At 40.9% G+C, this 23,112-nt stretch overlaps 1 protein-coding gene across 3 annotated transcripts in view; it reads right to left on the minus strand.

Annotated features, from left to right (window-relative positions):
- The window catches only part of LOC128011332 (bromodomain adjacent to zinc finger domain protein 2A), a 26,643-nt gene extending 3,942 nt beyond the window's left edge, over positions 1-22,701 (minus strand). Inside the window, exons 1-27 of one of the 3 annotated variants that reach the window (XM_052593607.1) lie at positions 22,421-22,701; positions 19,549-19,678; positions 17,776-18,579; positions 14,284-15,930; positions 13,261-13,473; positions 12,751-13,116; positions 12,574-12,634; positions 11,781-11,889; positions 11,556-11,663; positions 11,228-11,450; positions 11,031-11,092; positions 10,892-10,957; positions 9,710-10,087; positions 8,962-9,216; positions 8,369-8,583; positions 8,191-8,265; positions 6,208-6,379; positions 5,608-5,670; positions 5,341-5,485; positions 3,890-4,530; positions 3,245-3,419; positions 2,862-3,017; positions 2,615-2,775; positions 2,378-2,443; positions 1,484-1,770; positions 1,192-1,327; positions 127-273 (exon numbers count right to left, since the gene is read on the minus strand). In XM_052593607.1, coding sequence (XP_052449567.1) covers positions 127-273; positions 1,192-1,327; positions 1,484-1,770; positions 2,378-2,443; positions 2,615-2,775; positions 2,862-3,017; positions 3,245-3,419; positions 3,890-4,530; positions 5,341-5,485; positions 5,608-5,670; positions 6,208-6,379; positions 8,191-8,265; positions 8,369-8,583; positions 8,962-9,216; positions 9,710-10,087; positions 10,892-10,957; positions 11,031-11,092; positions 11,228-11,450; positions 11,556-11,663; positions 11,781-11,889; positions 12,574-12,634; positions 12,751-13,116; positions 13,261-13,473; positions 14,284-15,930; positions 17,776-18,579; positions 19,549-19,678 — 6,861 coding nt within the window. In that variant the 5' untranslated portion in view covers positions 22,421-22,701. Of the gene's footprint in view, positions 1-126; positions 274-1,191; positions 1,328-1,483; positions 1,771-2,377; positions 2,444-2,614; positions 2,776-2,861; positions 3,018-3,244; positions 3,444-3,889; positions 4,531-5,340; positions 5,486-5,607; positions 5,671-6,207; positions 6,380-8,190; positions 8,266-8,368; positions 8,584-8,961; positions 9,217-9,709; positions 10,088-10,891; positions 10,958-11,030; positions 11,093-11,227; positions 11,451-11,555; positions 11,664-11,780; positions 11,890-12,573; positions 12,635-12,750; positions 13,117-13,260; positions 13,474-14,283; positions 15,931-17,775; positions 18,580-19,548; positions 19,679-22,420 lie in introns of all 3 variants that reach the window. The other 2 variants (XM_052593605.1, XM_052593606.1) reach the window with 2 other exon arrangements.
- Positions 22,702-23,112: the final 411 nt, after the last annotated feature.

The following is a 23,112-nucleotide window of genomic DNA, read 5'->3' on the forward strand; positions in this document are numbered from 1 at the left end:
CTGCAAAATTCTGATTCTTAGTTTTCTTAGAAGCATAGGCAAAGAGAAATATACAATTCAGAAATTAATATGAAAGAGATTGGGCAAAAATAGAAGCTGGATGGTTAAAGATCTTGATCACATTACCTTGGCAACGCAGGTGGGACAGAACCAATCACCTTCTGGCACCTGCATGACCTTTGGCCTCAGGCAGAACATGTGACAGCCACGATCACAGCCGTCACACAAGAGCAGGTACTCATCATCATCACCCTTGCGGCAAACCTGACACGTCTGGGGACACCAACACCAGTTTATACAAAACTACAGCTCGATGACTGAGAATACATAACATCATAGAATGTGTCACATTTTCAGTGTCTGTCTGAATGAACGAGGACACGAAGACATGGACTCCAGAGCTGCTCTGAGAGTCCCAAATTTTGCATATGAATTTTTTGTATTTGTTTTTCCTTTCAAAATGCTTGCTACGGATGCGAAAACGCAGAAAACCAAACCTGGCCCTTTTTTTTTTTTTTTTATGACGAATGAAACATTTCCGAAGCAGCATGTAAACGTGATTGGCAATGTGAGGTCATATTTATTTTTCAACATCCAAAAGTTTGGCTCGATGCTGTGTGCAATAACCTTGAGAGTTTATATGATAGAGATTTCACATTTTTTTGTTTGTATAAAGGCTAAAAACTAAAAGTGAGCATTCATTTATCTGTACTGTTTTTATTTCTAAAATGTTATAGTTTTATAGGAGTTTTCATAGACTTGGCAAGTAAATTTTTTCAGAAGTTTTATGGGCGTTCTTGGCTGTTTTATATATATACTGTATTTTCCGGACTATAAGTCACTTTTTTTTTCATAGTTTGGCTGGTCCTGCGACTTATACTCCGGTGCGACTTATAGTCCGAAAAATACGGTGTGTATACATATCTATACATATATATATACACTGTATTTTTCTATAAGTCGCACCTGAGTATAAGTCCCATCAGTCCGAAAATATGTCATGACGAGGAAAAAAAACATAAGTCGCACCGGACTATAAGTGATATAGATATATATTGATATCGGAATAAAATCATCTCAACCAAAATATACTGTAAATAGGAAATATACTGTAATGTAAACTTTGGCCACGTCGTCCAGGACTGTGTGTAATATATGATAATAGTTCAGGCTCTGTGTGTGTGCTCTCACCACTCTGACGACGGATCTTTCCCAGGCGATGGCCTTCTCCAGCTGCAGTAGACAGAGAGAGAGTTGAGACGCACTGCGGCAGCGGTCCAGGGCCTGCCGCCACGTCCTCAACCTGGGTGTGATCTCACTTTCCAAGCTACAGAGGCACACACAAACACACACACACACACACACATGACTGATATGCTCTAGAGTGCATATAATGTACTGTAGAATTTGGGACAATTATTTGTTTTGATGAAGGCTGAAGTGATGCTTTGGAGACCATTTCTAGAGCCTAACTCTGACCCACCTGACAGCATCTAGCGGGACCTCCTCCCCGCCGGGGGGAGGGGTGAGAGGAGCCAGGCGCACCACCTCGGACAGGTTCCACAGCGGCTCCTTCAGATAGCGGCGCTCGATGTTACGCTCCAGATTAGTCAAGCGGAGGACGGCCAGGTCCAGGGGGTTGCTGGGAACTCGCAGGAGGTCGGACCATTCCCTCTTGGTCTTGACCATCCAGTCGTCCTTGGGGTCAAGCTCGTGCTCGTAATACTGCAGGTCCTCCCGCGTGGAGTCCGCCTCGGGAGGGGTGTACATCTAAACCAGGACAAAGGTCCAGTGTAAATATTACTACAATTTGATGTCAGGTGCAACATAGGATAATTCAAAAACATAACTACAAAAAAAAACTAAACAAAGAAAACATGTCAGCAGCATCATACATCAACAGTCACACTCACAACCGACAGGAAAGAGAAGACAATGCTGAATAAAGTCATAGTTTTTTGTTATTTTTGGACCAAAATGTATTTTCAATGCTTCAAAAAATTCTAACGGACCCTCTGATGTCACATTTGATGATGTTTTTCTTACCTTTCTGGACATGGACAGTATACCGTACACACCGCTTCAATGGAGGGAGTGAGAGCTCTCAGACTATATCTAAAATATCTTAAACTATGTCCTGAAGGTGAACGTAGGTCTTACGGGTTTGGAACGACATGAGGGTGAGTTATTAATAACATAATTTTCATTTTTCGGTTAACTAACCCTTTAACACTTACAGTTTACTTTTAATTGAAGCACTCTGAGCAACCCATCAGGTTGTGTCACATTCATTATGAGTAACTCACTGAGCGTGTTCCTCTACTTGTTAGCATTAATAGACTCAAAACAGAGCACTTGAGTGTGTGGTTTTCATTACCTGAAACTGAGAGCTTGATGATTCCTCACTGGCCTCACTTTCACTCTCCACACCGGGAATGGTCATCTGGAGAGAAAGATTGTGGACATGGTGATAAAGTGAGCATGCTTGTGTGCACTACATACAGCATTAACAGTGCCACCCTGTGGTCACAAATGGAGCAAGACCTTACAATACTCTGATTACGTCAATATGAGAATAATTGGCTTTTGAATCTGCTGAACAGGTTTTCTTTACCTTGAGCTGAAGGTCTGCCCCGACCACCCTCTGCTCCAGATCTTCCACACACTGGAGAACATGGATGTCTAGCTGCAAGGCCCTCTCCTGCTCACTCCACACCTGTTTAGACGCCTCCAGCAGGGCATGGCCGTCCTCCACCGTCATCTGGAAGATGGGATCTGAGAGGAAACGATGCAAAACAAGGCAATGAACACGCTGCTGCCCACCCTCTCCAGCCCTCTCTGTATGAGCTGCTGCTCCTCACCGGTGACGGGCCGCGAGCAGACCTCGGACATATGCTCCATGTGTTTGGAGAGGTGTTTGTGGAGCACTTTCTCGCGGATGCCTCGAGGATGGAGGGCGCTCAGAATGGCTGTCAGCTCCTCCGGTTCTCTGATCCACCACCAGCCCTTCACCATTTCTGTACGACAGAGAAAGAGAGAACTTGGCATGAAGATAAAACTCTTCACATGGGATTTGATTCTGCTCAAATCTGTAAGACATTAGTGAAGCTTGTGAAGTATTATATCTTACTTCTTTTGAAGTATCATATCAAGTTGACACAAATCTTGGAGAAACTTAAATGATCCAAGAACACTAGAGAGGGCCATAAACACATTTCATCTCAGTCCAGCATGAGTCACTCACCTAACGGAATAGGCTTCACCACCAGCTGCGTGAAGTACTTCAGCTGCACCTCTTGGAAGAGATTGGAGGGAGGTCTGCCACGCCTCTTCGCCGCACTGGAGCGAGCGTGAGCTCGGGACGTCCCGCTGCTCCTCCTGCGCCTCCTCACGGCCCTGGGAGCTGGAGTGGAGCACACCTGAGGAAGAGGAGCAGCTTCCATCTGCAGTTAAGAACAAAGAGGGAAGCGATCAGAAGGATAAAACTTTGACATTCAGTTTATTTGTAGCAATAGCCAACAACACATTGTATGAGTCAAAATTGTAAAAAATTATTTTATGCCAAAAATCACTAGGATATTCATTAAAGATCATGTTCCATGAAGATATTGGGTAAATTTCCTACCATAAATATATCAAAACGTAATTTTTGATTAGTAATATGCATTGCTAAGAACTTCATTTGGACAACTTTAAAAGCCAATTTTCTCAGTATTCCGATTTTTTTCGCATCCTCAGATTCCAGATTTTCAAATATTGATCATCACAAACCATACATCAATGGAAACCTAATTTATTAAGTATAAATCAGTATTAACTTCCAATTTCCAAACATTGACCCTCATGACTGGTTTTGTGGTCCAAGGTCACATATTATTAAAGGGTGAACCTGTGTTGTCGGAGGCTGTGGTGGAGCAGGAGCGAGCGGGTCACTATCGGGGGGTGCTGGAGTGTCTTCAGGGGGTGATGAAGCGGGCGCAGGTGTGTTCTCACACGGCTGAGAGATCGACGTCTCGTCGCACGGCTCCTTCGGCAGCAGATTGAACCACTGGCCTTGTTTCTCTGCCTGCTCCCTCATGCTGTCCTCCGGCTGGCTGTTATCCTCGCCCTGACCAGCTCCTGACGCTGTGATCGGGGCGCTGCTGTCGGCCTCTGTGTCCTGTGGCTGCTCGAGAGGCGTCTGGAAAGAGAGCTGAGGGGGATCCTGCACAGGAGAGCTGAGAGTCGAATCCTCAGCTGCTGATCTGCTGCTGCGGCGCCGCCGCCGGTTCTTGGCCTCTCGCAGGTGGAGCTCCACTTCAGGTTTGATCTTGCGTGGGCGTCCCCGTCCTCGATGGCTGCTCATCAGAGAGGCCTCGCCGGGGAGGGGATCCGCCTCTGTGGGGGTAAGCTGGGACGCTCGAGGAGAAGACGGGAGAGATGCGGTGAAAGCCGGAGAGAGGGGAGGCTCAGCTTTAACCTCGCTCTTCACTGGAGTTATGACCTTCACATAAGTCACAGGTTCATCGCTGACCGTCACTTCATCAGAGGCTGAACACAAGCAAGAGGTAACTGCTCATTAATATGGGGAACGAGTAGGGCAACACAACAATATTCACACATGAATCAGAAAAAACAGAAAACCATAAACTATTGTATTTTACATACATTTTACAATTGTTTTATTTTACAATGGAATATTACAAATCAGATTTCAGTTTTTTTATATTTAGTACAATGACAACTACTACTAATAATTATTATATTATTTATTATTACAGTTAATATCACTATTTCATAAAATTTGTGCAGCCCAACAATTTTTTTTTTTATTAAATTGCATTTTAAACATTAAGATTGGTAATAAGTAGGGCTGCACAATTATGTCTTAAATATTAAGAAATTAATTACTAATTACTTAATTTTAAGACTTCATTGTGCAGCCCTATTTGTTACCAATCTTATATACACATGTATTAATACTGGTACAAATAAAATAAATGCATCTCATTGTAAATAAAATTATAATAGCCATGTTTCTAATTTGTTAATACTACTGTTAATGATAATGATAATTATTATTATCATCATCATTATTATTATTACTATAAAAAAATATTGTTGTTAATTATTTTATAGCAATAATAATAAATACAAAATAACAAAAATTGGCAAATTGTGCAGACATACAAACAAGTACAGATTTTTTTTTTTTTTTTTTGCAATTAAAATAGGTAGGAAAAAAATATATTCAGTATTTTTTTATTTATTGGATTTCTTTTTTCCCAAATCATGCAGCGTTAGTAATAATAATAATGTGCAAGACACCAGACAAACTGCATGCTGGGAGCTTCCACTCACCCAGGATGTCCTCGGCTCCCTCCACGAGGATGCATCCCATGTAAGGGAGCAGCAAGTACCTGCGGCGGTACCGATCCTGCCCCAGAGACACGGCCCGCATCGAATGAGACGACTGCTGCAGCTTCTTACGGAAAAACACCTGCCGCTGTGGACACAAGCACACATTGTTACTCAAAATAAAGAGTTTGTTTCACATCACTTTAAAAAGCTTTTGAAGTTGCTTTGCAATCTGATTTTTTCATCAGTTATTAAATCTAGATATTTTACCTTGGTCAGTTTATCAATCTGACGCTCCAGCTCAGCAACACTGCAGCTATTGGGACTCTCAATCTACAAGAAAACAAGACAAACGTACAATATTAACACATAATATAATAATACACATTATACGTCTCTAGTGTTGGTTAATGGTACCATGACATTAAAATAAACAATATTTGTTATGTTTTATTCAGATTTTTTATTTTTTTTATATTTAAATTATTATAAGCGTTTCATTACTTTATGAACCCCGTGCAGTTCCCCCGTGAATCCCAGTTTGGGAAGCCATCCATTAAGCTCCGAAACTGAAGGGTTTTGATAGTCTCATATAATCACATTTGAGGTCTAAGGAAGTCGAGACACAGCCCGTTTCCCTGAACTGACAGCTCTCACTCAGGAAATGTTTAGTAGATGGCTGTTCTTGATTAATTGCATCATTTCACTGATTCAGAGCGGCTGCAGTCAGTACTCAGTGTCTCTCTCATGGAGCAGATTTTGATTGTGGCACATAGCTTGACCATGCGGCTGTGAACATAGCTTTAAACCACTGACATGAAGTGCTCTGAATAATATGAGTGCAGCTCTGGTTTGGCAGAGGTCCTGTACCTCGGGGTGTTTGGGTTCCTCTTTGGCCTTGCGGCGGCTCCCTCTCTCCAGCACACAGCTCTCCTCGATGCTCTCCTCCTCGGCCCCGCCCACACGAGCACTGCGCCGGCGCTCCTCGAAGCACAGCTCCTCCTCCGGACGTCCCGTCTTCCGCATCAGCGCAGCCTTCAGTCTGCTCGGACACACACACACACACACACACACACACATTGATGAGACTGGTCCAAACCCTCCTCACACATGCAGCATTATTTCAGTGTCTACACCATAGTACGTTTGCCTCATCAATGTGAGTAACTAGATTCAGAAAGAAATAATCCAAGCCATTAGCTCTGGGGAAAATCTAGTGATCATCCAATATATTACCAAGGCCTATAGTTTGCAGGGTTTTTTTTTTTTTTCCAGCATCAGCCAAAAAAAATTATGTTCAGCCACTATGTCGAAACGACTTTTATCTTGACAGTATCTAATAAAGTCTACACCTACACACTTCAGAGAATCTCACTGCTTAGTTTGTCAAATGTGAAAATGTAAAATGTGACTATAATACAGGAATAGTTCATTTAAAAAAAATAAAAAATTATATTGTAAGTTTCATGGTAACATGCAATCGAGGTCTTCTGTTATACAAGACACAAGTTCATTTAGGCTATTTAACATGCACTTAGACATTCTCACGCGTTTCAACTTATAAACTCCTTGAGATTTTAAAGTCAGTTTAATAGTATTGAGATTCAAGATTAATCTAATATTAAAGAAAAAAAACTAAAGGTCAATGAAACAATGGCACTTAAAGATTTGAACTAAAATATTATTTCAACCATTTAGCCTGTGACTGAATAAAATGCATACTTTTCAATGAAAGAACACTGAGTGTCGGTTGCTTCTGGTGTTTGGATTTGTACTTCAATATAATGAGCTCCAAGTTTAAGAATAGCCTACATTAGGGTTTTATTTTTTTCTCCTCTATTTAAACAGCATTAACTTACAGTGAAATCTTCCTTCGGGTAAACTGAATGTTTTCCTGCCTTGCTAAATGTTGGGCTCATGATCAATAAGTTGTATCCTCTCAAACTGATTGTGTCAAATCAAAACGCGGATGCTGAACCTGGGTGCAGAGGATTCTGCAAGGTCTTAAAGCCTTCCTCAAACAACTACATTTGGAAATTGAGTCACCATTAAAACACCACTATTAAAAAAGGTTCAAACACACACTGACGCTCCAGAAGGAAACAAGATGCATTAAGATGATGATTTGAACACAATGAAGATGGCCAAATTTGTCTTATTTTGTTGAAATATATATTTTTTCCATTTAGTTCTGCCCTTCGTAAGCAACAGAAGATACTTGTATGTTTCCCGGAAAACAAATAAAGTATATTTAACCTTGATCTTCGAATGAACTCTTAATGCATCTGCTTTCCTTCTGGAGCATCAGTGAATGTTTGAACCTTTTTTAATAGTTGTGTTTGAGTGCCTCGATTGTCCTCAGTGTGAAAAGATGCATCTCAAAATTCATTTTTCTGAAGAACAGTTCTCACTTTAACTGTTCAGAACAAACGAGGATCACAAAACAGAAAGACAGTCGTGGATCATCCATGTTCGAGCACACAGTTTAAGAACATTGAGTGGGGTTATTTTAATAATTTCAGCTATTTTTTTGTCTTGTGGACTAAATGTAAACATCTTACTCAGGACAGTACTAAATAAAAAAATAACATGGATTTAGTATGATCTCTCTTATTTTTTGAAAATTAACATTTTCACAGATTCTGCAAGGGGTGCCCAAACTTTCGAGCCCCACTGTGTGTGTGTGTGTGTGTGTGTGTGTGTAGTAACAGTCTATGCATGCTAATTATCAGCTAGTTAATAGTAAGAACTAGTAAAGAACTATAGAAAGAACTATTAAGTGTTGCCCGAATTTTGAGATCAGGCAGACTGGTTCACACCATAAGCTGTCCGGATAAGAAGCAGGGTTCTTACTTGCGTAGTTTGCCTTCTATAATCCACTTGTTTTTCCTGTAGGTTGCCATATTCTCTAGCGTGTTATCAATCTCCCTGCAGGAACAGAACGGTTAGAAAATGAAAATGATGTTTACACACGCAGATCTACAAAACTCTTTGAAAATACGCTGTTAATATGATTTGAATTCCTGCTGACCTGGTGATTATGTTGCTGGCGTTGAGCTCCTCCACCAGGAAGGCCAGTATGGAGGCTTTGGCGTCGGGTTTGAGGGTCTGGAAGCTCTTTGTACGGAGACTGTTACACACCTCCAACTCAAAGCCATGGGCTTCCAGAAAGATCCGCAGCACCTCGGACACAGTGCTGTGGCTCAGCTCCAGATCCACCAGCTTCTCCCCCAGGATCTTCACAGACTGAGACACAACCAGCCCTCGTTAAATCACTGACAATAACGTGCCTTAAATTTAGGGTGAAACCCATCCTACATTATATCCCAATGAATATGCATTGTTAATATATAATAAGACTTCAAAAGTTTAATGTGCTGTGGATATGGTTTCTTGTAGTTTTTTTTAAGGCTGTTTTCCATTAATGTTTAGTAAGGGTTAGTTATTAAGTCATTTTGTCCAAGTTCAAAGTTGCTTTAGAGTTTTAGACTTCTTTGAGACTATTATGAATAGAAAACAACTTAATGCACTGATATTACAGCTGCATCGATTCTGAGATTTCCATGCATCATGATTGATTTATTGTCCCATCCCTAACTGATATGACTCAAAACAAAGGCAAACCTGGTAGTATGAGGGCAGTCCCGGATCGTGCAGAGCGGCCTCCACCAGTTTAATGAGCAGGTCCAGGAGCTCTCCTTGGCTCTTCTCCATGCCGAGGAGCCCTTCCTGCAGCACGCTCAGGCTGGGAATATCCTTGGGCACCTGGAGCCCCAGAATCTTCCCGTAACCATGCAGGAACTCAACCACCCTTAAACAATTGGAGAAGGCCAAACCCGAAAGCACCAGTCCTGGTATCCGTGTCAACTGTGGGAGGGGCTACAGAGGGAGAGAGAAGATAACTCAATGAGTAATGGAATAAACCGTCCCAGATAAGACAGCACACTTTCATTATCCAACATTCAGTGACACATTTAGAAAAAATAAACGGTAGAAGACGAGTACAGGTCCCTCAAATGAAAGTATTATCAACAGTATGTTGTGTGTGTCAACTGGTGTGGAGTGGCAGAGCGGAGCACCAATAAAAGTAATATACTTTAAAGTTAACCCTAACATCTCTTTTAGTGTGGGAAGGCAAATCACATGATTCTGTAAATGTCATCATATTTGTATATTTCTTTACGACAGAAATGCTACATCCACGGTTTAAGATGCTGAACACATGAAATGATAACGGTTTGTGTTGAGCGTATTCTGCCTGTTACTCGACATGGGCAAAACGCAATTTTTTACAAATCGAATACTCGATTCAAGGATTTGTGACAGCGCTACATGTGTAGTACGTGTGAATCCCTCTGCACATCGCGCTCACCGTGTGGTCGGGGAGACACATGTCCTCTGCAGGCTTCTTCATCTCCTCTAAGATCATCTGCTGTCTCTTCCTCTCCTCCATTCGTCTCTGAGCCTGCGCCCTCCGCTCCGCCTGCCTCTTTGCTGCCAGTGCTGCCTGCGCTTCGGCCTCCGCTTGAGCCTGGGCTTTGGCCAGAGCCTTGGCTTTGCTGCGGGCCCGGGCCACTTTCTTGATGGGACTGGCCTTCTCCAGGTCCAACGCCTCTGCAGCTGGTGATACTGCGACCTTCTTCCTGCGGCCGGGCTTCTTGGGTCCCTCTGCGGCTGAGAGCGGGCTTTCAGATGACTGGGTCTGAATCTGATCTTCATCATCCTGTTCCTGCTCTTTGGCTTTCTCAAGCTGCACAAACACATCAGAAACACGTCAGAATTCACAGCTATTAAGCTAAAATTGTGTGTATATCAGGGTGTTTACACATTCAGAACATTTTGATGACTTTTCCACTTTTTGCTCAACGTTTTACTTCAAGGATCCACTTGGTCAAAGACAATATTTAAAGGCCTTTACTTCTGATATACTATTCATTTACAGAAACAACGAGTGGCAAAATATTTAAAACAATGATATAAAATAATTATAATTGAAATGAAAATGTCATAATTCCAATAACTGAATGCTCTTCATGACTTTTATAGCTTGGGACTACAGGTTTTATAATGATTTTTTCCTTCTTAAATAGCCATTTCTAGCCAGTAAAATATACAGCTTTATAAAAAAATTAAATGTATGAAATTTCATGAATTTTTCCAGGTCTATATGTAACAAACCCTGTTAAAATTACAGATTGTCCAAGATCATTAGAACCTTGGCTGTTAAATAACAAAGACAGTAGTTAAAAGAGAACAAATGAAAAAAAGACTATGATTTTTGGCTGTTTTAGGTTCTTTTAACCATTGCTTTCCATATAAAAAAGAATAATATATTAGAGAGCATTAAAGAAAACGTATTACTTATAATTATAAACATTATTAAAATATGTAACTGATTACAAACTGTAGTTATGAAACATTTAACAGGTACCACATAGATGCATTGTCATTATTCAATTTTTTTATAAATTCAAGATTGTATTTAAATGCATAATCTTTCAGATTTTTCATCATGATGAACCGTTATTAAGTTTGAAGACATGGAGTTTCTTACTTTGGCTTTCCGTTTCTCCTGCCGGATCTTTTTATTCTTTGCATCCTCCTTTCTTTTCATTCTCGCCTGCATGAGAACAATCAGATGATCAGCCGGCCCCCGAAACACTCTTCTTGTAATAAATAACAAGTCAGCTCACCTTTCTCTTCATCTTCTTCTTGATCTTAATCAGTTTTTCTTTTTCTTCCTCAGTGAGATCCTCTGTAAAACAACAAACATGAACTGAGATATGATGCTCATATTTTACAGAAAAAGCTGGAACGAAAAATAAAAAGGTGGTACTTCTACAACAAGCACGTTTTTACCAAACCACCTGATCCGAATGTTCAGACTCACCCTTGGCCTCCAGTCTCTTCAGCAGCCTGGCGTCCACTTTGCTGAGCAGATCCTCCATCTTGGGCTTGGGAGGTCGGCCTGGCCGTCTACCTTGAGCTCCTCTGGCTCGGCGGCCACAGGAACGAGGCTCTTTGTCTGGATTTGGTGGACGGCCGCGTCTGCCTGTTATAGCCATGATCATGGAGGGCACTTCCTCATTGGCGAGGAGGAACCATTTCATACCCTGTAACAAATTAAAAAGCAATGACATGCCTTGCAACAGTGTAACTGTCCTGAATCCACAAACCTCATGTTCCCCTGTAGCACCTGTAGACATCTTCATACACACCTCAGGGGTTTCCCGCTCCTCGTAGAAGTCACCCACTGGCATGCGTGGACTGAAGCTGAAGTGCTCTCTCGAAACGCCCTGGAGAGCATCCTGATGCCTCTTCAGAAACTGGAGAGCGCAGAGAAACAAAAACAACTGGATGAATACAAGCCTTTTTATCACTTATCATTAGGTTACAGTGGTATTGTGGGTAATCAGTTGTTGTGCAAGCATAACAGATCTTACCTTGATGACCTCGGGGAACTGCTTCATCCTCCGGCCGCAGGGGCTATAGTACCACGTCTCTCCTTTCAGGCGGTCCTCGAGCCTCCGGACTCTAATCTCACGCCTCCAGCTAGCAAATGGGAAACACAGTACGTGAAACAGGAGTGCCATACCACTGATTTTCCATGACATTTCAAGCTGTTTGAAACTGCTGGATAAGTAAGGTAACACTTTACATTAGTGAACAATATTCACTATTAACTAGATGCATATTAGCATGCAAATTTCTAGCATATTGGCTGTTTATTAGTACTTAAAAGCACATATTAATATCTAAACTTAAACAACTATCTTACTTTCTATCAATAAGAGGCCAATTAGGAGTTCGAGGGAAAACTCATCTGAAGTGTTGCCTGTTTTATTATTATTTTGATAAGAACTGAATTATATTTGTACATCAGCTACCATATAGTGCAAGCATTTCATTAGACATGTGCAAGCTGTGAAATGTAATTAGGAGTAGATCGCAGGTGATTCAGGGTTTTTTTGTTTTTCCAAATTTAAGATCATAAAAAAATGATTCGATTTTATGCAAGCCCTGCACGTTTCAGAGTAAAAAATCCGGTACTCTTGCACATCCTACAGAATCTGAGTTTCAGAGAAGTTCACAGTCAATTAATATGGCACGCAATCTAGTGTACTTTTTATTGCACCTAAAGCTCTTTTTTCAAATTAGGAGCAAATGGGCTCCTTGGGACAAGTGAAGCATCAAGACCTGGCTATCAATACTTTAGATAAAGGACTGCTCACTCACCCACGCTGCAAAGCAAACTGGACTTGCTCTTCAGTTGCAATCCGACGCCTTGGGGTATCACCTGTGACACACAAACAACACTTTAATCTGCTTTAACCTTGAGTGCCAGAAGTACACATATAAATGAGACTGAACACTACTTTAAGAACAGAGAGCAAATTTCAAACATGTAAGTACCTGCTGCGGAGCCGTTATCTTCGTCATCTTCTTCAGTTTTTCCTTCGGAGAACTCTTTGGCTGGTTTGGGAGGCGTTGTCTCATTCACATCTTCTTTTATCTTGCGCTTCCAGATCTTCTTGGGCCGGACTACAGAGCTCTCGCTATTGGTCAGGCTAAAGTCTCGGACGAAGGTCATTGGATCAATTAAAAGGTGAGGCTGAGCATTTGAAGGAGCTGAGGTATCAGTTGGGACGCCCTCCTGTTCTTTTGCCTCTTTAGAGATTCTCCTCTTCTTCACTGCAGTCGGTGAATTATCATCCGTTTTCTTTCTCCTTCTAACCTTTTCTTGTTTTGGTCTCTTGATCTTGGAATCAGGAGAGCCAACTGCAAACAGTTAAGTAAATTAAGACAGCATTAACCCAACTTTGTCCATATGATTCATTAAAGACAATGACTATCTTAAAAAAAATATAATCTGTAAGCCGTTAGCTATGCAAACATGATAGTAAAATTGAGCAATGCATTTACTTTCAGTGGTAGCGACTTTCGTCTTCGGGGTCCTAGGCTTCCGTGGCTTCTTTGTTGGGATGGCGATAAGGGCTTCAGTCATATGTGTGGTCGTCCCTTCAACAGAACTGCTTACGACCGCTTGCAGCGCTTTAACCGTCATTACAGAGAGCGCAGATCTTCTGTCACCTCCTGAAGCGCCAGCTCCATTCTCTTTGCCAAGAATATGATCACCTGTGGGGAATGAAATGGGTTTTAGTTAAACAAAAAATACATCCAAAGATGTCAACAATACATGTGATTCAGATCCCCACCTGAGATTTTAGTGTTCAAATGCACCTGAAAAAGTGCTAAAATTACACTTATTCTATTTATTATACCAATATATTATACATCCCTAGACAAATATAGGGATGTATAATACTTTGGGACCATATTGGGTTACGGCCAATATCAGTGACTTTTATTTATTAATTTTTTTTTTATCTAGTCGATAGATATTGGATATGCATTTGGTAGATGCCCATTAACTTTACTGTCACTGAAGGTTCTCTCTGGGCATCTTCAGGTCACTTTTGACCAAAAATGTTTACATTTAAAAATATAAAAAAATCATAGCTTCATCACAACGGTACAAAACTTGGTAATGGTAACTTGGCATGTGAACACAATTTGAGGGCATGATTTGAAAAGGCTAAATGGACATTAAAAAAAAATAAAGTATCACACTTGTGGTATTCGCCATAAAAATCACCATGATAGGAAATTATTGGGAAATGGGAAAACACAGAAAAAAATCAAATAAAATCAGCCATGATCCAGAAAAAAAAGTGCACAACTAGTCTCTATTTTAACCTAAAATACTGTATTATTGATTTTTTTATTATTATTATTAATTGCAGAAATATTAATTGGTACCATAAGTCAAAATACAAAAAGAAAAAATATAGAATAAAAATACATAATTTTCCTGATAAAATGAAAAAAAAAATCCAATTATCATAATCCATTATTAGTTCACTATTAGTGCACTGGAAATCTCACCTTTGATAGAGTGTGTAGAGGCATTAATCGATGCAGACAGCAGGGAGGAGCAGTTTTGTGAGCTGTCGTTTAAAGAGTCATCCAGTAGAGACGTGTTATCTTTGAGGGACGCCTCCTCTGTGGAACTGGTAGAGGTCATGGAGCTGTTCAAGTTTTCTATACAAGAAGAGTCCTGCAAGTCTCTGGAGTCATCAATTATGGATCCTTCTGTAAACTTTGATTGGTCCCCAGTCTGGGAAAGACTGTAAGAATCATCAAAAGTGTCCATCATTGAACTCTCATCCTCAGCTCTTGAGCTTTCACGGTAGGTTGACTCAGCCAAGGACTGATAGTCCAATGACGTGTCAGTGCTAAAAGAATCATTTAGAGTCTCACTTTCTCCCTTCTTCAGGGCAGCATGATCTCTGATACTATTAGAGTCCTTTCTGCCAATGGCCATAGTGTCTCTTTCAGGTTCCTTTGGAACAATGAAAGCTGGTTCAAGGTTTCGACCATGAACCTGCACCTTATGCATCTCAGCTTGAGCCTCATTATTGGATGTGCCCATTATGACTCCAACTTTACTCTGGGAACCACAGGCCTCATGTTTACCATGAATCAGACTAGAGTGTGATTCCCCAAAGTTGTGCAGTAATACACCATGAGAACTCATCTGCCCTGGACTGTGAGAAGAAACATCTACATTTGCCATCGTATCTGAATGTTGAGCTGCAGAACCGATGAGGGAACGAGATACATTTGGAGCAGCAGAAACATTGAGACTTGCTGAAGATGCCTGAGAAGAATAGCTAACAATAGGAGGTGGTGCAGATGAAGCCAAAGTGGCAACTTGAGGAGAACCAGAGATCACAGACGGAAGTGCAGAGACTGTGGCAAGAGAGACGCTATCGCCAACCGATGTTGGAGTGGAGGAAGCAGCAGGGTGTTTAGGACTCTGGCCTGTTAGAGGTGATGCCTCTTGGGGTCCTTTAAGTGGTGCCAGTGCAGGAGGAGAGGAGACAACAGATGGAGATGCAGCTAAAGATAGAGGTGTTGGAGAGACCTGTGGACTTTTTGACCCCTGGGTCTCTGCCAGAGGTTGTGCAGCAGGCACCGTTTGAGGATGCATCAAGGCTTTTGAAGAAAACACCACAGGCTGTTTGTGGGAAACAACAGGTGGAGCTCTTGAGCTCTTAGAAGAAGACATTGAAGGAGGTGTACTAAGTCCTGCAGGTGTTCCTTCAGCTGATGAAGGTCCAGAGAATCCAGGTCTTTGACCGTGGACTATCTGAAGCGGAGAGGGTGGAGATACGGACACATTTGTGTCGACACCCGAAGTTGTAGATAAAGCAAACCCTGGAGACGAAGGAGAATGTGAATCCTGCCCAGAGACTGTTTTCCGAGGCGGACTAGCTAGTGGTGGAGGAGGTCCAGAGATGGGGGAAGAACTAAGCTCTTTTGCAGCAGCTGCCATCTCCTGACATTGTTTTACAGGTTTCTCCAGGTCCGCGATTGGATGCTGCGCACCCTGGTTATCGTCGGTACATGAAACGGGGCCAGGGGGCTTCACAGGAAAACTCTCAGTTTTGGGCAAACATTGGGGTACAGAGCTTCTCTCCACTCCATTGAAGCCTTTATCTGTCTCTTTGAAGGACTCATTCATAGGAACTACAAAAAAAAAAAAAAACAGCTGTTAGAAAGACATGGAAGAACATAAATCTGTTCAGACTGGTAGCAAAAATCCATATTAATTTGCTGATTTGAAATGCAACTGAAATTGGATTTTTAGGTCAGAGATGTGGCATGGAATGTAGTGCACTATACTAGAGTTCAAACTGACTTGGGTTGGGTGTGCCGACTGCCGAATTCACTCCTTTACACTCACTAGCTATGTGAGGAAATATAAGCCGTCTATAATAAATGAGTGTACAGGCCAAAAATAAACATATGCATCAATGTGGAAACTACAGTAAAGTTTCTGATGATTGTTGTCTCATGCTACTCTGAGCAATCTGAACACAGTGTGAATAAAGTCAAAGCAGAGCAAAAAATAAATAAAAATTAAGACACAGACAATGCATTTTTATCTTCAATGAAAAGCACAGTATTGTTGATTGTTTTATTGCATCTATTCTGCGTGCAGATTTCCATTGTCTGATAAATGAGGGAGAATGTGCGTGGAAAAGAGAACCGGGGCAAGATATCACCTGTTTACAGACGATTTTTCAGTTTGAATCACTTCCTAATCCAAAAAGTCAACTACCATTGGTGAAAACATGTCTGACTGGCCTAAATTTACTTTTGTCTGAGCACAGAATACTAGCGTTGATATTAAAAGCCATTCAGGAAGTGCATGGCACCACCTAAATACAGGAAATCAGAACATGCATGATAAAACACGCTGCCATTCTTGTAATCATATTACTTACAGTATGAATGCCAAAGATTATATATTGTTTCCACAAAGCTATCTGCAAACAAATGAGACAATCGTGTTTTGAAATGCTATAAACCTCATAAAACAAACTGACTATACAGCTGGTCATATGTGCAACATACCAAAATGTTTTATTAATTTAAGACAGCACACTAGTATGTATAGATCTTTACTAAAACTTAATTTAAGAGGGAAAACAAGGTGAGAATTGGGCAGGAGCGCCACCACTTAAAACCACAGTTTAAAAAAAAAAAACTGATAAAGAAAATGTAATTTTGTTTTTGATATAATTTTTGTAATTTTGTATACGAGTAAATGATAAATCCACCATTCAAACTGTGTTTTTGCCCTAGCCTAAATCACTACAGTAAATGCTTTAATTAACGTTAGAGGGAAGTTACATAGCGTACATACCTTTTTAATGGGAAAACATAGTTTCAAGATTCTAAAACTAACTAAAATAATATCAAATTCATTGTTGTTGTTTTTTTTTTTTACAACTTTACGACCCACCTCTATTAAACCTGAAAATGCTACTCATCAGCATTAAGGGATGCACAATCGTGACATAAATCATAATTGTCAATTGTTACCTTTAAACTGTAATTGCGATTATTAATTACAATTATCAAAATTTACATTGAATGGTGTTTTGAGTAGCTTTGTATCATTGTTTGAAGGAACTGCATGCCATATTTTTATATAAGCTGAAAACATCCTTACTGTATTCACACAAACGCCTTTCTATAGCATTAAGCCTTAATTAAACATTAAACATTAAACTTAATTAAACATATCACACCGAATACTGTAAGTGTACTTAACAACTTAAAAAAAATTGAAATGCACCATTAAATTAATACGAAATTGTGGCATCCATAATTGTTATAACAATTAGAAATTCGATTAATTCTGCAGCTCTAAAAAATTATAAGTAAATCAATAATAATAATAATAATAAATTAAAACTTACAAATGAGAGTATTAAAAGTAAAACCTAAACTGAAATTACACATTAAAAGCTATTTAAACCGTAACAACCCTGTTTTTGAGGCCTGTTTGTGGCAGTTGCTCACCTTGCATCTCTCTGCTCTTAGGAGAACCGCTATCAGGCACAGCAGAAAGGGTCCTCATTGGGACCGGCATGTGATGGGGACTGCTTCTGCCTCCTCCACTGGCCACGTGATGGTGCTGAGGGCTTCCTCGTGGAGGCGAGAAGTTCTGCGCGGCAGGTGGTATCATCTGGGTCTGCGCTTGAGACTGAGTTGGGGCCTGCGGTTGGGACTGGTGCGATGGATGCTGGTAATACGGCATTCCATTAGGCATCACACCATACTGCTGCTGCTGCTGGTGTTGAGGTGGGTGGTGGTGTGAATGGTGTTGGAGATGATGCGCCGTTGTAGACTGGTGCTGCAAGGCCGGAGGCTGCTGGTGATGTTGGGACGCTGGGATCCCCTGGCTGGGATATGTCCCATACATGCCGTGAGAGTTATATCCCATGGGCATCGAAGATCCTCCCTGTGGCTGCTGCTGCTGCCCAGGACTTGCCCTACCCCAATACTGCGGTCCCACGCCCGGAGGTTGCCTGGACGGTCCCATACCTCCATTGACTTGGTACGGTCCATGGCCCTGGAAGTGGTGCGGAGGCTGCTGTGGTTGTATCCCACCCTGGGAGCCAGGTTTCTGCTGTAACCCATGGGATGGGACGGGCCCCATCGCTGGATTGTACTGAGACTGGCCCCACAGATAGTCAAACCCCATGCTGCCTGGGAGGTGATTGTTGCTCATATGAGAATAAGAGGAAGAGGGAGGGTGGGAGCCTGGCTGGCTGCTCCCACCTGCAGTAGTGATGCCGTTCACATTCATTTCGCCATTCAGATCTGTGTGACCAACAGCATCAGTTAAAAACAGAGCATTAAAGGGATAGTTCACCCCAAGATTATAAATGTCATTAATTACTCATCTTCATGTTGTATCAAACACGCAAGACCTTCGTTCATCTTTGGAACACAAATTAAGACATTTTTGATGAAATCCGTGAGCTCTCTGACCCTTCATAGACACCAAAGCCCCTTTCACACTGCATGTCGGACCCGGCAAATTGACGGAACATTGCCGGGTCGCCTTCTGTGTGAAAGCAAACACGTCCCGGGATTGATTCCGGCATTAAACCCGGGTCGGGGACCTAGTAACATTGCCGGGTTCATATGTTTCAGTTTTATGTGACAGGCTGAAGCTGCAGTTGTTTTTACAGAACATTTATAGTTAATAATGGTCGACTTGGGTTATACATTCAGTAATTATGAATTTGAATTATCTTGACTTTCTGAACATATGTATAAGACATGTTTGTAAATGTAGTTGTAGTTCATGCATCTTTTCTGCATTTAACAAGCGATTTCTTTAAGACTTACATCATGTTGACAACTTCATGGGTGGTGCATTTGAAACATAATTTTCTTTAAATAGAGGATTAATAACGAAAAAGTTACTTGAATCATGTTTTAGTTACATTTTCAAGTTGACTAGTTAAAAAAAAAATCTCTACAAAGAAAAAAAAATACTGATTCAAATTTTTTGCCAAATCGCCCTGCCCTACCTTGACAGTTGGGTTGCTGTCTATGGTGGGTCAGAAAGCTCTAGGATTTCATCAAAAATATTTTAATTTCTGTTCTAAAGATGAAAGAAGGTCTTACAGCTTTGGAATGAGAAGAGGATGAGTATTCAATCGCTGAATTTTAATTTTAGGGTGAACTGACCCTGTTAAGGACTCAAAAACCACTACATTTATTTTTCTAAAATACATGTACAGATAAAAAATTAAATGCAAATACAAGACAGGGACTCACTTTTCCCTTGCTGGGGGAAGCTCATGGAGGACCCGTTAGTAAAGAGAGAATCTCCTGAGGAATGCTTCAGTCCTGAGTTAGCGGACACAGAAGAGTGAGGCCCGTAGTTGAAATGGTTATTTGCTTCCATCTGACGCAAGAAAAAAAAATTATTGAAAGCTGATACGAGGCATATTTTTAGTATTATGATACTTTCACTTATGCCATGTTCTTATGCACAGACAACTGTAAATATGCCAATCGTCATCTGACTTCCCAGAAAAGTGTAAACACTTAAATTTTCAGCGTGAACACAATCACACTATTTATACAACAAATGGCACAGAATAGTGCATAAGGACACAAATTGGTATGCACCTTATGTCCAAATTCATAGTGTTCAATAAAACTAGGTGAAAAGAACCTAGATGAGCTACTACTTCAGAGGAGATTCTGAAGTACGCAGCAATAGCACACTTTAGTATCCCACAGAGGCCATGGGAGAGGATTATGAATGGCAGTGAAGCGATGCAACTGATGCCACAGATCACGTGAGAAAGCCAACAAGGCAAAAGCAGTACGCCTGGATTACATTCATACTACAACAAACTTTTCTTTTTTTTTTTTATCAGCTGAAAAGTGTGTTCCTCACCAACTGTAGTGCCTACTAAAAGTATGTGATTCTGTGACTTTCAATATATATAACAATTTGATACAGCAATACTGTCTCAACTATTCAAGAATGTTTAGGACAGGACTTTAAATGACAGACAGGGTCTGGGCTATATTCAAGAAACCAATTTTAAATCTTTATAATGTCATTATAAACATTAGTCACAATAAACAGTACATGTAATTTTGACTTGGATAAAAATGAGGTGAGGCTTTGAAGAACAGAATGTTAGTTTATAAATATTTGACAGGCAGTTTTATACGAAACAACTAACATCAGTTCAGTTAATCCCTGGGAATCGAACCTATAACCTTGGTGTTGCTAGGTCCATGCTTTTACAGTTTGAACAACTCAAAAGGTTGTGCTTTTGTTTGCCTTGGTGTCTGTCATTCAGCTGTCAAAGCATTAAAAACACAGGACAAAAAAAAAAGACATTTATGGCGTAAACATTGGTAAAACAAAAAAGGTAAACCCCCAGAATCACGGAAAAGGTAATAAAAAATTCCAAATAACCTTACTCACATTTCAACTCTTTACTAATACCACGGTTACTATTATAAACAGTAGACAGATACTTTTCATCTTTCTGTACTAAAAATCAGCAGACTCTAACTCTCGTGTTTATCGTTGACGAACAACAGTGCTAAAGACAGGGGCTCCGTCTCAAAACCTCGCGAGCTGTCGAACTATAATGCATTTATCAGCATTACTGGCGCGTACAGAACGTTCTAATTGGATCTTCTGCGTATTTGTGGACGCTCCGAACGTTCGAAAACGCACCTGTGACGCCCCAAAATGCTGAGCAGGTCTCCGGTGTGCGCGGTTTCGAGACGCACCCAGTGAACACTGCTGTGGCGGACATCACAAATATTGCTCTTCACATCTCAACATAAAATGTCGCAGATAAAGCCGATGAGATGCCCGACCAATCGCGTTAAATAACATACATCTCACACTCGGATCTCACGCTGAAAGCCATCCTCAAACTCAACAATTACACCTGAAACATAAGTCAGTCCTAGACATTTTTATAAAATCGAATTAAAACGACCTCATGTAGATTCATGCATTTAGATCGAATCCGGCGGCGCTAATTATTTTATGCGTGTCCATCATTCATTAGCCACAACGGCTAACTGTAAACAAACTAAAAACTGTGCGATTTAGTTCAGAGAAGCTGTGTGGCCGACGTAACGCCACTAAAAAACAACAAATAACGTTACTTAGAAAGAGTGCTGTTTAATTACATATCATACGGGAAATGTGAATAAATAAACGAGTTAGATGAGGGAATCGGTTAGCATTGAGGCTAACCGCCGCATATGACCACGCGCTGCTCCTGGATCTCACATCACACACACAAATATAAATATATCTCCACATTTATAACACTTCTCCAACACTAAAACGCCGCAACTCGGAGTAAACCAGCTCTGATCTGCTTCAGTTCGGGTTCTTCGTTCTTTTTAATACAATCTCACTCTGGTACGATCATAAATTAACCCATAAAATGAAGAAAAAGAAACGAGACGCGGCCAAACAACCTCCAACACAAAAAGACACCGTTTTAAGATAAAATACTAATTATGTATCAACACACATGACCGCGAATACATCTAACGGGAAGACGTTTTAGAAATGTACACAATGAAACCCTAGAGCTATAAGTTACACTTATAAACGATATTTTGATATGAAGTTTGATCAAAGTGCTGTGTTTGTATCAGTGACAGAATGAGGCCTGTGTCCCGCATCACAATGATCCTCGCGAGCGCTTATGAGACAATATTCACCGATTAACATTAATGATCATTCAATATTGAGCAGTATGAATGAAATTGGGCTCGAATTCACTTTAATAGCGTTTAATCATCGACAAAAGTGGTGTAAACGAAAGCACCAGCTCGTATTTACATAACCACGGCATTGTGCCTTATTTAAATAATTAAAGACGCTAAACACACAGATAAAACAGGCTGATTATATAAATACAAGAGAGTTTGTGAGCTGTAAGACATTGTGGGAGGCTTGTCATGTTTTTAAAGCTTGCCTCTACAAATGCGATATTGAAAACAGACGTTCACCATCTCGTGTCAGGTCATCTTTCGTTAATTAATTCATGTTATTTTCTTGATATACGGTGAGAGAAAATGAGGCAGCATCACCCACACAACACACTCTCAAAAGTTTCCCCGTATAATGATAATAAAACTGGCCAACCTTGATCCCCGCCGACCGCACAGGAGACGGGGAGAGTGTCCCCCGGTAAAGGACCGATGTGGATGAAGAGGGTGTGAATAATAAACGGGTAAATCGCTAACCTTTGGGTCTCAGATTTGCGAACATGGCTAGTAATGTTTGAGCGCAGCCATGATCACAGACGACAGAAAGAGAGCGAGCCGAAAGAGGAAGTGAGTGACGGCTGGAGCACCGCGCGCCTCCGGGTCTTAACGCCCGCTGGATGCGCTCAGACCGCGGCAGAGTTTAGAGGAGACCGCTGCCCTCTGACACGAACCAGCTGTGCATAGACCACAAAACCCCTGTCAACACAGTAGTCATGAATGTGTACTTGTAGTGTACTTAAAGGGTTGGTTGACCCAAAAATGAAAATTATGTCATTAATAACTCGCCCTCATGTCGTTCCAAACCAGTTAGACCTCCATTTATCTTTGGAACACAGTTTAAGATATTTTAGATTTAGTCTGAGAACTCTCAGTCCCTCCATTGAAACTATGTGTACGGTATACTGTCCATGTCCAGAAAGGTAAGAAAAACATAATCAAAGTAGTCCATGTGACATCAGAGGGTCAGTTAGAGAATATTTTGAAGCATCGAAAAGAACTGAAGATGAACACCGAGCCGAGCCAGATAACGAACAAAACATTGACTCGTTCACGAGTCAAGAACCGTTT

The sequence above is a fragment of the Carassius gibelio genome, chromosome B23 (genome assembly GCF_023724105.1).
Source record: "Carassius gibelio isolate Cgi1373 ecotype wild population from Czech Republic chromosome B23, carGib1.2-hapl.c, whole genome shotgun sequence".
Lineage (NCBI taxonomy): Eukaryota > Metazoa > Chordata > Actinopteri > Cypriniformes > Cyprinidae > Carassius > Carassius gibelio.